Raw genomic sequence first — 13,646 nt, 5'->3', positions numbered from 1 at the left:
ATATTACCCTCAAAATGGGTAATAAGTGAATATTGCAGAAAGTTTTTATACAATATTTCTATATTGCAGAAAGTTGCAAAATTTCCTTGGAAACTGTCTTTGAAATCCCTGAAATCCTATTTTAATTTCTTTTTAACTCTTAACCAGAAGAGTAATATATGATTTAACTTAGTTAAAAAAAAAAAAAAAAAAAAAAAAAGAGATGCTAACAGCTCATAAATATGTCAGAAATATTCAATGTTTAGTTTTGACTGATGAATAAATCTGAGGTACCCGTCATCTTTTAACAGGCAAACCAAAGGCAGATATCTCTAGTATTTCTAGTAAGTTGATTACTGTGTTCAAGTTAAAATGACATATTTATCAATTTAAGCCTTGCATCATGTTGATTAGTTCCAAGAAAGTAAGGAATAATACTTTCTATTGAATATGTCAGCTATTATCAGTTTGTTTATTTTTTGTTTCCTACAGAAGGAACAGAAGAACATAAAGACCTGTGCAAAGCCCTTCATTTAATTAAGGACATAATTGCCGCAGTAGATTTAAAAGTTAATGAATATGAGAAAAAGCAAAAGCTGTTGGAAATTCTCAGTCGGACTGACAACAAAACATACACAAAGCTGAAGAGCGGCTATGTTTTTAGGAAGCAAGACTTACTGAGAAAAGAGAGTATACTTCTTCATGAAGGTTTAGTGTACTGGAAAACAGCTACAGGTCGTTTCAAAGGTATTGCATCCTAGCAGTAAAGTCCTCCAACTCTTTATTTGCAAGTAACATATAAAGATTGTTTGGTTTAAGAATGAAAGTACTTTGTTACACTGCATTGCAAACACAGATTTTTGGGTGAATGGTAGTGAGAATATTGTTGGAAGAATAGTTCCAAAAGCTGTCATGTTTTATAGGTAATCCCCTGTATATTTAAAATGACAAGTTTGCCTACAGTGCCTGGGAAACTGTAAATTTTGTACATTCTACTATTAGTTGCATTTTTTCTTCCAGACACTTCTTTTAGTTCCCACAGTTTGCAGCTTCATCCCGTGAAGTAGCTTCTTGACTTACATATTTATATTCTTCACAGCATTGACTACTGAAAATAAGGCATTAAAATTACATGCGGTTCTTCAGTGGTACTGGTACACAGACAGTGAAAAAGAAAACATGAGGGCAAATATGGCCAGAGCCCAGTTTTTACATTCAAGTTCACAGTCTGATTTTCACTTTAATCATATGTTGGGATTGTCTTTTTTTTAAACTTACTAGTATTTGTTGTAAGATTTATAAAGCTATCTCCTCACTATTACTCCAGAAATGCTTTCATACTGTGCTGCTACAGGCAAAACAAAATTTGTGTGAGTTGTTCTTTGCCAGGTTGCCTGTCAGTGGCCTGGGAAATGTGGGGGGATGTTTGAGTGAGGGTTTCTGCTTTCCATGGGACAGTGCTCCAGCACTGTGCTGCAGGAGGGTGAATAGTAGAAAGTGGGGTCTTTCCCAGGAGGCACAAAGTGATGTCTTGCAGTTGCTTTGTGCAGACCATAGGGCAATCCAGCTATTTCCTGTTTAGTTTACTGTAGGATTATGTGGGAGACTTATTGAACAGGATTTCTTCCTTTTTAAAGTATAAAAGAAGAAATTAAGTATAGTGTTAAGTATAACCCTTCATTAAAAAAAATCTTTTACTTTTCTCATTTTAAGACACCTTAGCTCTGCTTCTAACTGATGTGCTGCTGTTCTTACAAGAAAAAGATCAAAAATACATCTTTGCAGCTGTTGTAAGTATATTACCAGACTTTTGAATATATACATTACATTTTTGTTTGTGTATTTCTCAAATGTGAGGACCCTTTCTAGGTTATTCTCAAATATTGTTTTATTTCTTTAATCCTGGTAGTATATTCAGAACGGTAATGTACCAGTATATGGAAAACGTGGTTTATTTTCAAAATTAAGAAATCTCGGGGAAGAAGAAGGATAAAACAACAGAATGATGTTTAGCGATGTGCCTCATGTGGTTATGAGGATGGGAAGCAGAGCAGGCTCTTTCAATTATCTAAAATAAATTTTAACTTCTGGTTCTGTTAAACAAAACAGAAGAATAATTTGACTGCAAATGTAGTAGTAAATACGCATAAAATATATGAAAGGTCATGGACTGAAGTTCCCAAACTTATTATAAATACTATATAAATACAGTGTGTCAGTATCATTGATCCCCTGGGATTTATTTTTTAGCGCATACACAGTGCTTTACTTGTTTGTGAATACTGTAAGGTATTTAACAAAAATAGTTTAAAAAGATGTCTGAATACTCATCTTTTGCAGCCATATACTTGGTGAGAACATGCATAGGCTGAGTTTAACAGTAGGAGAATTAGTTCAGTTAATTCAAAAATATGCCTTATTATAAAAGTATGGTATTTTATGAGAAACCCATTTATTTTTTTTAATATACTGTGACTGTTTCCCCCAGGACCGGAAGCCTTCAGTTATCTGTCTTCAGAAACTCATAGTAAGAGAAGTAGCCAATGAAGAAAGGGGGATGTTTCTGATCAGCGCTTCATCTTCAGGACCTGAAATGTATGAGATTCATACCAGCTCCAAAGAGGAACGTAACAGCTGGATGAGGCATATTCAAGATGCAGTGGAAAGGTAGAGAAAAAGGCTTTTGGTTTTCACCTTGGCAGTCCAAAGCAGATAGGAGGTCATTTGGGTATTTGTTGCAGCGTGCTCTCTCTTCTGCACTGCACTGGATCTATCCTATGAGGCTGGGTTCACAAACACCAAAACCTCACCATCACTTCTGCCAAACTACCCGTTTTCTTCTGTTTTACCACTGAACCTACAGACCTTTCTTGCTCCCCATCAGATGTCCTCACCTGTCATTTTAGGCTTCTCTCACCTTTCCTTTTGGCACTGGATGCTTTCTTGAGTTCTGCAAGTGTCCATACATCCATTCTGGATAAATCCCCAATTACACCTTGGTATTAGTTCCTTAGGAATGGCAGGGAAAGCATTGCTCCGTGTGGGAGCTGCAAACCTGCAGGAGGGCCAGCCACCCACTCACTGCATGATGTAACCTTATCAGGATTGAAAGGAATCCTTCAGTATTGTTCATACCCAGTTACTGCTTTTTAAAGAAGTAGGCAAATGGCATGCTGCTGGATTGGAGCAAAAGTTGATGTTGATGTTGTGCGATTTATTATGAATGCAAGGCTGTACTGAAGATAATTATAAATGTTCAGATTTTGCTTTATCCACATTTGTTTCATCTCTAAAGATGTCCAGAGGAAAAAAAGGGAAGAAAAATGAATGAATCTGATGAGGACAGACGTATTGCTGAGGCCAAAGCATCCAGAATTCAGAAATATCAAGGTGCGGTACCTTTCCTGCCACTCTGAGACCTCCCATGTCCTGAGAGTTTAGGATGAAGGAATAACATTCACGTGTTGGCTGATGCACTCAGAATGGCTTAATATGCAGAGTCACAGCACAGAAAGCTAGGGTTGTCTGATTGTATATGGGAGTTGCCTGAAAAAGAACCATTTTTTTCCAAGTACTTTATATTTTTACTACATTACTGTGAGTACAAAAGAAAAGGTAAAATGGCTTATTTCAGAATAAGCGCTAAATTTTGCAGATCAGCATCAAGGTCAGATAGATTCCTATTTGTGGAAGTACCTCAAACCTCCAGTAACTACTTTTCTACTTGTTTATGGCAGTACACCTTTGCTGCTTTTATTTTTGTCTAAAATTATCACTAATCAAGACAAATTTCACTTCCTTGTTTCCTGTACACCTAATTTCCACATCTTTAAGTGCTGTAAGGAGAGAAATTTCACCAATGTCCTTCCTGGAGAGAGAAACAGGGAAGGGCATCCTCCACTGAGAGCAGATGTTCTTTGATGTTGAGACAGTGAATTAGCCAAGTGCTTTTCCAGCATTGCTTGTTGTGAGTGTAGCAGGAGATAGCTGAGTGCTCCAGAACACCGGCAAGGCCACCTCATCAGGATAGGGCAGTTGCCTGGTCCTTTGTCAGGCAGGACAGACTATGGGTTGAATTTGGGTCCTAGCCACTTGCAAAAGGTATCGTGTAGGTCTGTTGCCTAGCTCATTAGCAGTGTCTGTGTGGTGTAAGCATTAGAAGTGTGAATGTCCAAAGTACTTTGCCTGCAGGTTAAAAAAATATTAATATGCTACTCAATTTTTGTTGACAGAATCACTGAGTAACCAGGACCAGCAAATCTGCAGCTGCTTGGAAGACAAGTTGCGTACCTATGCGGAACTGGTAGATATGATTGGGTTAAAGGATGTTCATGTAGAGCCTCACCTCCTTATCAAACTGGATTTTGGAGAAACTCCACAGGCTGTTTCACTGCTGGCAGCAGCACTCAGAGAAGGTGAGTTTGTATGGGAATAGTGGTTTCTGCCCTCTCCAAATGGGATTTCCAGATAACATTTTACATTTCCAAGTAACAAAATACAGCCATGTTGGCTTGCCTTGCAATTCTACCAAGTCTCAAGAGCTGGCAGTGTCAAAACTTGGCAAATGATGCTGAGGAAAAGTCTCTTGAGTTTATACTTGTCAGGTGCATAAGATCGTATCTGCCAGACTGTGACATAAGGGATATGTTTAGTGCATAACATCATATGTAAGCAGGCTGGACCGTGGTGTTAGGTTGTATCCAAGGAGTGTTTCCTTAACTGGACTCCTTGCAGTACAGCCTGGTGAAGAAGATAATGGGATACAGTGTGATACTGCATCTGATCCCTTACCCTCACCTGCCTAGGTTGATTTGATGATAGGTCTGGATCATGTAGGGTCATATACAAACCAAACTGCAGATGGTATTGGCAGATTTGCCAAGACGCACCTGCCATTGGAGGAGCTGTGTTTCTCTGCATAATATCTAGCAGGGGCTGCATAGCCTTGTGCCTACAGTGCTGTCCTCTGAAGTAAGGAAGACTGGTTTTGGTGATGTCTTGTATAGCTGGAGGTTTAGCCACATTCCTTTTAAACTTAGCTGAAATGAGTCCTGATAAACTGAGCCATATCCAACATAGGGGTATACTCTGAGAAGTACTGCAAGATTATAGCATCACATAGACTGAGATCTGTGAGCAAATAACCAGCTGTCAACCCTAACAGCAAAGGTTGACCTCCATCATCATTATGAAGGCAGAGAATAAGTTTGTTGATAGACTTTGTCTTTAGATAAAGAATATAAGGTAGTGATGCCATAATAGATGTGATTTTATCTAAAACAGCAGCCTATACTGACACAGCTAATTCTGCCCACTTTTAATTTTCACTTTCTTTCATGATACTCGTACTGTTGATGATGTCTTTTCAGCCCACTATAATGAATTTACAGCAATGTGTGGAGGATTATTTTCCAGAACACAAATACTAAGTCCCTGAGCTAATAACAGACTCTCTAGCAGTAAAACACTACTCAGAGTAGAGAAGGATAGAATTAGGAAATGCTTAGGCGAATTGGATATATTCAAATCCATGGGAAAGATAGAATAAATCCAAGTATGCTCTGGGAGCTGGCCAATATCTTTGTGAGGATGCTTTCTATCATCTTCAAAGGGTCAAGGTGACCAGGAGATGTTCCTGATGACTTGAAGAACACAAACAGCATTACACTGTTCTTCAAGAAGGAAGATAAAGGGAACTACAAAGCAGCCAGCCTCAGCTTAGCCTCTGGGAAGATGATGGAGGAAATACTCAAAGAAGCCTTTTCAAAACATGTGAAGAGGTGACTGGCAACAGCCAGTATGTATTCATTGAGGGCAAATTGACTAACTTGATGGCTTTTATGATGAGCAGAGATCAGCGCATGTTTTTACCTTTATATCTGCAAGGCAGTCAATGTGGCCTGCACTGGTTGTAGTATCCTTACAGCCACATTGGTGATGTAAGGACTGCATAACTGGTTGGAAAATTGGCTCAGAGGATTTTGATCTGCAGTACGGTGTCCAGCTGGCAACGTGTTATTAAGGGAGAGGGAATCCCTAATAGGGAGTTAGGGATGGATATTGAGACCAGTACTTTTCAGCATATTATTAGTGAAGTAGCAAAGGAATTGAGTAAACTCTTGGCAAATTAATGACTGACAGCAAATGAGGAGGAGTGATTAATGTGCTGAAGATACCTCAACAGAGTGGGAAAATGTGCTGAGAAACCTCAAAAAAATGACAGAGACTATGCAAAGTTCTGCATCTGGGATGCAGTAATCCGTGTATTGGTATAGGCTGCATACTGGCTGGATAGAAAATAGCTTTGCAGAAGTGCACCTGGGAGTCCTAGTGAACAGCAAGTTGACCATGAACCAGCAGTGTGCCCTTGGGGCAAAGAAGGCCAGCAGGCTTGTGGGCTGCTGCAATAGGAGAAGTGTTGCCAGCAGGTTGAGGGAGGTGGTCCTTCCTCTACTCACCTGTGGTGGGAAGTATCTTGAATGCTGTGTCCAGTGGTGGGACATGGACATACCGGAGAGAGTCCAGTGAAGGGCATGAAGAATGTGATGTTTGAGGAGGGGCTGCAAAAGCTAGGCCTTGAAATAAGAAGGCTTGGTGGATCTTACAACTGTCTGCAACCAGATAAAAGTACTATAACAGAGAAGCTGAAGAAGAGCGGAGAAGCCATTATCTATCATATTTGAGAAGCCTTGGAAGTCTGGTGAAGTTCCCACTGCCTGCAAGAGGAGAAACAAAACCCCCATTTTTAAAAAGGGGAAAAAGGAAGACCAAAGAACCACAGGCCAGTCAGTCTCACCTCTGTGCCTGGCAAGATCGCAGAGCAGATCCTCCTGGAAACTATGCTAAGTCACATGGAAAATGAGATGATTGGCGACAGCCAACATGGCTTCACTAAGGACAGATCATGCCTGACAAACCTTCTATAATGGGGTTAAACATTGGTGGATAGGGGAAGAGTAACTGACATCATCTGCCTGGAGTTGTGCAAAGTATTTGGCACTGTCCCCCACAATGTCCTTGTCTCTAAATTGGAGAGGCATGGATTTGATGGATGTACCACTTGGTAGGTAAGGAATTGGCTGGATGGTCACACTCATAGGACTGTGGCCAATAGCTCAATGTCCAAGTGGAGAGAGTAACAAGTGGTGTTCCTCAGGGGTTGATATTGGGACCTGTGCTATTTAACATCTTTGTTGGTGACATGGACAGTGGGATTGAGTGCACCCCTCAGAGAGTTTGTTGATGACACTTTTTGCTGAAGCTGTGTGGTGCAGTTGACACACTGGAGGAAAAGGTTGGACCTGGACATGTTCCTAAAGATGGTCCTGGAAAGGCTCGAGAGTTGGGCCTGTGTGAATTTCATGAGGATAAACAAGGCCAAGTCCTACATCTGGGACGGGACAATCCCAAGCAAAAGTACGGGCTGTGCAGAGAGCAGCTCTGAGAGGAAGGACCTGGGGTTATTGGTTGATGAGAAGCTCATCATAGGCTGGCAATGTGCTATCACATCCCAGAAAGCCAGCTGTATCCTGGGCTACATCAAAAAAAGACATGGCCAGCAAGGTGGAGGAGGTGTTCTCTCCCTCTCTACTCTGCTCTCATGAGACCCCACATGGACTACTGCATTCAGGTCTGGGGCCCCCAGCACAAGGAGGTTATGGGTCTGTTGGAGAGAGTCCAGAGGGGATAGTAAAGGGGATCTACAAGGATAGTAAATGGGCTAGAGCACCTCTCCTATGAAAAAAAGCTGAGAGAGTTGGGTTTGTTCAGCCTAAAGAAGGTAAGGCTCTGGGGAGACCTTATAGTGACCTTCCAGTAAAGGAGACCTACAGGAAAGCTGGGGAGGGACTCTTTTTCAGGGAATGTTTTAATAGGACAAGGGGTAGAGGCTTTAAACTAAAAGAGTGTAGATTTAGATTAGATATAAGAAGAAAATTATTTGCTGTGAGAGTGGTGAGGCACTGCAACAGGTTTCCCAGAGAAGCTGTGGATGCCCCATCCCTGAAGTTCAAGGCCAGGCTGGATGGGGTTTTGGACAACCTGGTCTGGTGGGAGGTGTCCCTGCCCATGGCAGGGGGAGTGGAACAGGGTGTCTCTTCCAACCCAAACAATTCTGTAATTCTATGAAGCTGAACTCTTGGAGATGCATGGGGATAGGACAGGAGGCAGCAGGCACAGGTTGGAACATGGAGAATTCCAATAAAATAAAAGGAAAAATTATATTACTGTGGGAATGGTCAAAAACTGGAGCAAGTCTCTCAGAGAGATTGTGAACTCTCAGTCCCTCGATACTTTAAAAGCTTGCTTGTACAAAGCTCTGAGTGACCCAATTTTGTTGACCAGAAGTTTGGACTAGATGGCTTCTGAAAATCCCTTCCAGACTAACTTATTCTACAACTTGTTGTCATTTATTTATGCATAAAGGAGCTATTTAAAGGGCTATTTAAAGGGCCTCTAACTGTTCATGTTTTCCTCTCTAGCTGAAAGTCTCCGTGTTGCTGTCACATACTCACAAGTGAGTGAATCAGAGGAAAGTCCTGAAGAATTAAATTTGAAGCATGAACTTAGTGCCAATGAAATCTTGGAATCTTCCCATGGTGGTAAGTAAAATTTGATGTTTCTATGTATTCGGATTGCTGAAATAATTGATACAGGATTGTTTTTTTGGAAAGCTGTCTCAGTCTATGGCAGAATCAACAGAAAAAAAATGTAACAAAAGTTGTCTTTGGACAAATGCTCCGATAGTGTAAACTGTCATATAACTTCATTAATGCAAACAGACTGTTTGCATCCACTGCATCTTTTCCTTATCGTATGTCTGTAATCAGCATTATTGAGTGTGATTTGTGTAATTTCATACATAATGTATACGTGATTTCTAGTCTTTGTTGCTCAGCTCCACAGCAAATGTATGTTGCAGTGTAGCCCATTTCCTGGGTACTAATTTTTGTCTGAAGGCCTGAAAGCCAGCTCATAAGTAGGATTGATATTGCAATAATTTCAGCTATAAAAAGTATAACATGATTTTCTTGCAACAGCAACAACAAAAATAAATAAAAAAACCACACACACACACAAAAATTAAGTCCTGTAAAAGCCATTGCTGCAGAGTATTTTTAGTGATACGGCTGTATTTATATCTTAGCTTTCATAATTTAAATACTACTGATTTTTTATGGTAGGAAAAACAGATTGTCCCAGCCATGCCATCCTGACTTTGAAACTTGTTTTTCCTCAGCCTAAAATTCTAGAGCATTAGGTATTTTCAGCATCCTGTGTGTAGCTGTGAAAAAAATGTGCCCTTTGTTTCTGCAGTCAGAATATGCTTTGATACAGCTTTCTCTTGCATCCTGTTGTGGTCTTATTTGTTAGATGCAGAAATGAAGGAAGTTGAAGAATCATCTGACGTCGACCTCAGTGAAGGCACATTTCCTGTTGATAAGGAAACGTCAGATGACAATGTAGAGTATAAGGTAGCGTAACTGATTTCTGTTCCTGTGTTGTGTTTATGACTGTGGGCACTGGGAATGTAACTGCTGTCCAAATGTTTAAAGGAAGACTAAAGACTGTTCCAAAACCTAAAGCATGGGATAGGCACATTTTATCCAAGTCCAGATAATTCAATTTAATAGAGGTCACTGCAATTAATGATGAATTAAAAAAAAATCATTAAAAAAAATCATTTATTGACAGGCTTACAGATTGGTGGGTGTGATAGCAGCCACAATGCTTTTGTATGGGACACTTAAGACCCTGGTTCTCCACTGTCATCATTCAATACATCCACCTCTGTGGAGTTGATAGTATTCCCTCTACTCTCTCCTCCTATTCACAGGATGTTGAGTCTCCTGCAATGACAGAGACCTCAGCTAATGCAAGGAAGGCTTATGCGTTGGAAGAGCTTCATCCTCAGAACAAGCATATAAAATAGGATGGATTGTCTTACGCCAGCTTGCTTCAGAATTTTGAATTAGAACAAAATGGAGCAATTAAAAAATAGAAGTGAAGCAGCATATTTTTCAAAGTCCTGTAACTCTTCAGCGAATCCGGGGGAGGGGGGGAAAAAAAAAAAAACAAACAACAACAACAAAAAACACAGAATGAAAAGTCAGTTCTGGGCAGAATTATAAATGGCAAATTTGTGGTAGCAGCAGGGAGTGTTACAGCAAGAGCAGTATGAATTCGTATGTGCAAATAAACTGAACTGTAATTGTGTAGACCTTAGATGGAGGGACAGAACCACAAAAGGAATAAAAGGGAGAGACAAGAACAGAAGATGCGTGCCACGAAAGGGAAAGCAAAGTTTGCTAGAAAAGTAGATGCTTAGCATTATGGTGATGTCTGCGTCAGATCAAAAAGAGGACTTGTGTGCCTGAAACCTTGGATGTTTTTTCTAGCTCTTTCTGTAAGACTCTTACTAAAACACTTGTTTCCCTTTAAACCTTACCTCATGTTCATGTTCATTAAACCTCACGTCATGTTCAGCTTTAGGTCATCTTGTCTACCAGACTGCTGTTTAGGAGAGTGGAAAGAAAATTGTGTATGGAAAAAAATAGGGTAGGGACGATTCCAAGTGAGGGGTCACAGAAGTTAGATGAAATTAAATAAAATAATAAAAGGTACAGGGGCGTAGGTCTACCCTGTTAAAAGTTTCAGTAGTTTCACATGAAAAAAATGCCATTGGGGTTACAGAGAAGACAGAGACAGACTTTTCTCAGAGGCACGCAGCAACATGATGAGCATAAAAGGTTACAAATTGAAGCAAGGGAAATTCTGATTGTATATAAGAGGAAGAAAATCACCATGAAGAAGGTAATCAAGCAGGAACAGGTTGTACAGAGAGGCACTGGGGTCTCTGTCCTTGACGATTTCGAGTATTTGACTGCAGAAGGCCCTGAACAACCTCACCTAACCCACTTAGAGGTTTTCCAGCAAGCCATCATAGTTCCTTATTCCAGTTTAGCCTACTATTTGGGCAACAGTCATGTCACATCTTACTGTGTCAGAATCAGATTCGCCAGGAGGTGGCAGAATGTGCAAACAGAACAGGAAAGGCAAGGGCTTTCTAAGGCAGAGTGTGCTCACCAGCCTGCCTTTAGATGCTGTGTGCAGTGCCTTGAGGTTGTGGAATGGCAGCACTGGTATCAGACCAGCTAGCCTGGGAAGAGAGCCAGAAAGCCAGACTGAAGGCGCCTAGCTCTGGGATTAGGTGCTGACCGAGCAGCAGGAGGAGTGTTGTGCGCTCCTCCTGGGATGCCAAGCGGGCACTAGTGGGAGGCAGTCTCCATCTCATCCCCCTGCTCCTGCATTGTAATTTTATCTCCAGCTCGCTGCCTGAGGACTGGCAGCCTGCACTGGGGTCTGAACATCTGCTGCTCGTCACTCTTAACAAAGGTGTAGAGTGGCAGGGAGATGGTGGTGGACAAGTAAAACAGCTGAATATGTTGGTTCAGACCTAACTAGACTTAAAGGACTTGTGCTGAAGCTGTAGTGGTGCAGCTACAATGCTATTGTTTCCCTGGGTAGCTTGACCACACCTTCCTTGGGCTCACTCCCTAGTCACAGAATCCCAGGATAGGTGATGTTAGCAGGCCTCTCTGGAGCTCATCTGGTCCAACCCCCTGCTCAAACAGGGACACCCACAGCAGGGTGCCCAGGACCATGCCCAGACTATGGCCAGTCCTCAAGTGGTGCTGCCTAGCTGCATTAAAGAGTCCACAGGCATTTGGGCTGTTCACAGGCTACCTCATAGCCATGCCAAAGCTAGCCAGGCCTTGAATCCCCCTGTAAACCTCCTTTGTTAAATTAAACAGGGCTTAAAAGAATGAAACAAAGTGTAGAGTTGATCCCACACCTCTGTTCAACGAATGGGCCCTCGTTCATACACTCACTCTTCCTCACCCCACCTGCATCTTCTTCTCTTCTCTCTTCATCCCTTCTTCACCCTCCTCTTCCTCCCTGTCTGCAGCTTGTGTTGGCAGCCCAGAGCAGGAGGGCCAAGCTCCTGTGTGTCTGCCCCAGTGCTACAGAGGCATCCCTGCTGTGTCCTCTGTGTCTTGCGGCAGGGCAAGTGGTTGGGTTCATGGCTGCAGTAGGAAGTGGAGGAGGTGAAGGTGTGGGGAGGAAAATACTGAAGGGAGATAATGAGGCAGAATGCAAGCTGTGGAGGAAATGCAGCAGCTGGTGCTCCTTTTTCCTAAACTTCATCTTCATTGTGAGTTCTGTTTTGGGGCCTGGCCTTTTTCGTTTTCATTTCCAGTTATTGCAGCGAAATGGAGCAGCTGCTGTGCTCTCTGTGATGGGAAATGAGGCTCAGTAGACAACTTAAGAGAATTACAGAAAGAACAAATATTCCCCAAGCCCTCCTCCACTTCTCTAAAAAAAAATTACAGAAATCATACAGGAAGTCTTTCCAGTGTAGCCTCAGGAGGGATTGTGTTTTATTTCTCCACTATTTCACCTTATCTTTCTCAGAGGAGCTGTTTTTCATGCAGAAAGGATTATGGGTGGCTTCACCCCATAAATTAAAAAAGCTTCCTAGGAAAAAGAGGATAGGGTGGAAAGTGCAAAGTGGCTGAGCCTCATCTGAAAGCAGCAAGCCTAGCTGCTGTGGATGGTTGTCACTATGCCAGTAGATTTCCAAAGGTACAGCAGGCACACAGCCCTAGCTCTGTGCCTCACTGCTCACTGAAGGCACTCGCCATAACCCACTAATGTAACTGCTGTCAACTTCTTACTCTATTAATGCCTTGATTTCTGAAGAGTCTTGAGCTGTTTCATCCTACTAGAAGTAATCTAAACCCACTCTGCTGTATATACAGAAGTCTGGTTACTGTATTTCAAAACTGTCAGGTAAACAAAGAGTGAATGGAAATGTCTCTTCTGTGTAGCATTAGTCACAAGAGGATTAAAATTGTGGATGAAATATTTTTGTTTTTACAGTTGTGCTTAGGATCTCTAGTGATTTCCACGGAAACTACAGTGTTGATGAATTATTAGTCTTCATAGATTATTGCTTCTGTCTTTTTTCACATACCCACGAGAGAGTTTGACTCAGCACTGCATATATTAGCAATATGAATGTCTCCACTAGTAAAAAAAATAAATAAATAAAAAATTACCTATATGATACAATTGTAAAATTAAGAACTACTTTTTAAAGCAACATGTGTTTATTTTAGGAAGGAAGTATGATTTTCCCAGGATCTACAGGGACAGAGGTGAGTTTATTTAAACCCTAGACAGAATATAGTAACTATTTAGTTAATAATGGACAAAGCTTTGAAAATCCTTCTCTTTTGTTTTCTAGATTGTACAAACAGTCCAGAATCTAACTCGTCTCTTGTACAGCATACAGGTGACTATTCCACTGTTAACTTTGTAGAGTAATTAGTCTTGGTAATTTACTTCTAAAGGTTTGTTTTCATCTCGCACTATTTTTAGACATTATGTCAGTGGATACTTATCTCTACTGACTGTTGCACAAGCTGTCATATGATATATTTTTATTTTACATCACTGATGTTTCTTTTAAGAACTGAATAATGCTTGCTTGGAGATTACTTCCCTCCCAAAAAGGTTGTATGTACAGTCAAAAGTCTAGGGAGGAAGTAAAATGATGGCTTGAGCTGAGCTGATTTCATTTCATGTACAGATTTTTGAAATTA

At 41.1% G+C, this 13,646-nt stretch overlaps 1 protein-coding gene across 3 annotated transcripts in view; it reads left to right on the top strand.

The window, feature by feature from the left end:
- The window catches only part of ARHGEF28 (Rho guanine nucleotide exchange factor 28), a 127,907-nt gene that overhangs the window by 92,782 nt on the left and 21,479 nt on the right, over nt 1-13,646 (top strand). For all 3 annotated transcript variants that reach the window (XM_082784005.1, XM_082784004.1, XM_082784006.1), the window contains 9 exons: nt 472-726; nt 1,693-1,769; nt 2,468-2,646; nt 3,275-3,369; nt 4,212-4,394; nt 8,460-8,579; nt 9,352-9,452; nt 13,161-13,199; nt 13,289-13,336. In XM_082784005.1, coding sequence (XP_082640131.1) covers nt 472-726; nt 1,693-1,769; nt 2,468-2,646; nt 3,275-3,369; nt 4,212-4,394; nt 8,460-8,579; nt 9,352-9,452; nt 13,161-13,199; nt 13,289-13,336 — 1,097 coding nt within the window. The remainder of the gene's footprint in view (nt 1-471; nt 727-1,692; nt 1,770-2,467; nt 2,647-3,274; nt 3,370-4,211; nt 4,395-8,459; nt 8,580-9,351; nt 9,453-13,160; nt 13,200-13,288; nt 13,337-13,646) is intronic.

Source organism: Aythya marila (assembly GCF_965140915.1).
Source record: "Aythya marila genome assembly, chromosome: Z".
Taxonomy (NCBI): Eukaryota; Metazoa; Chordata; class Aves; order Anseriformes; family Anatidae; genus Aythya; species Aythya marila.
The sequence above is the reverse complement of the archived record's forward strand: the minus strand, read 5'-3'. Positions and strand labels throughout refer to the sequence as shown.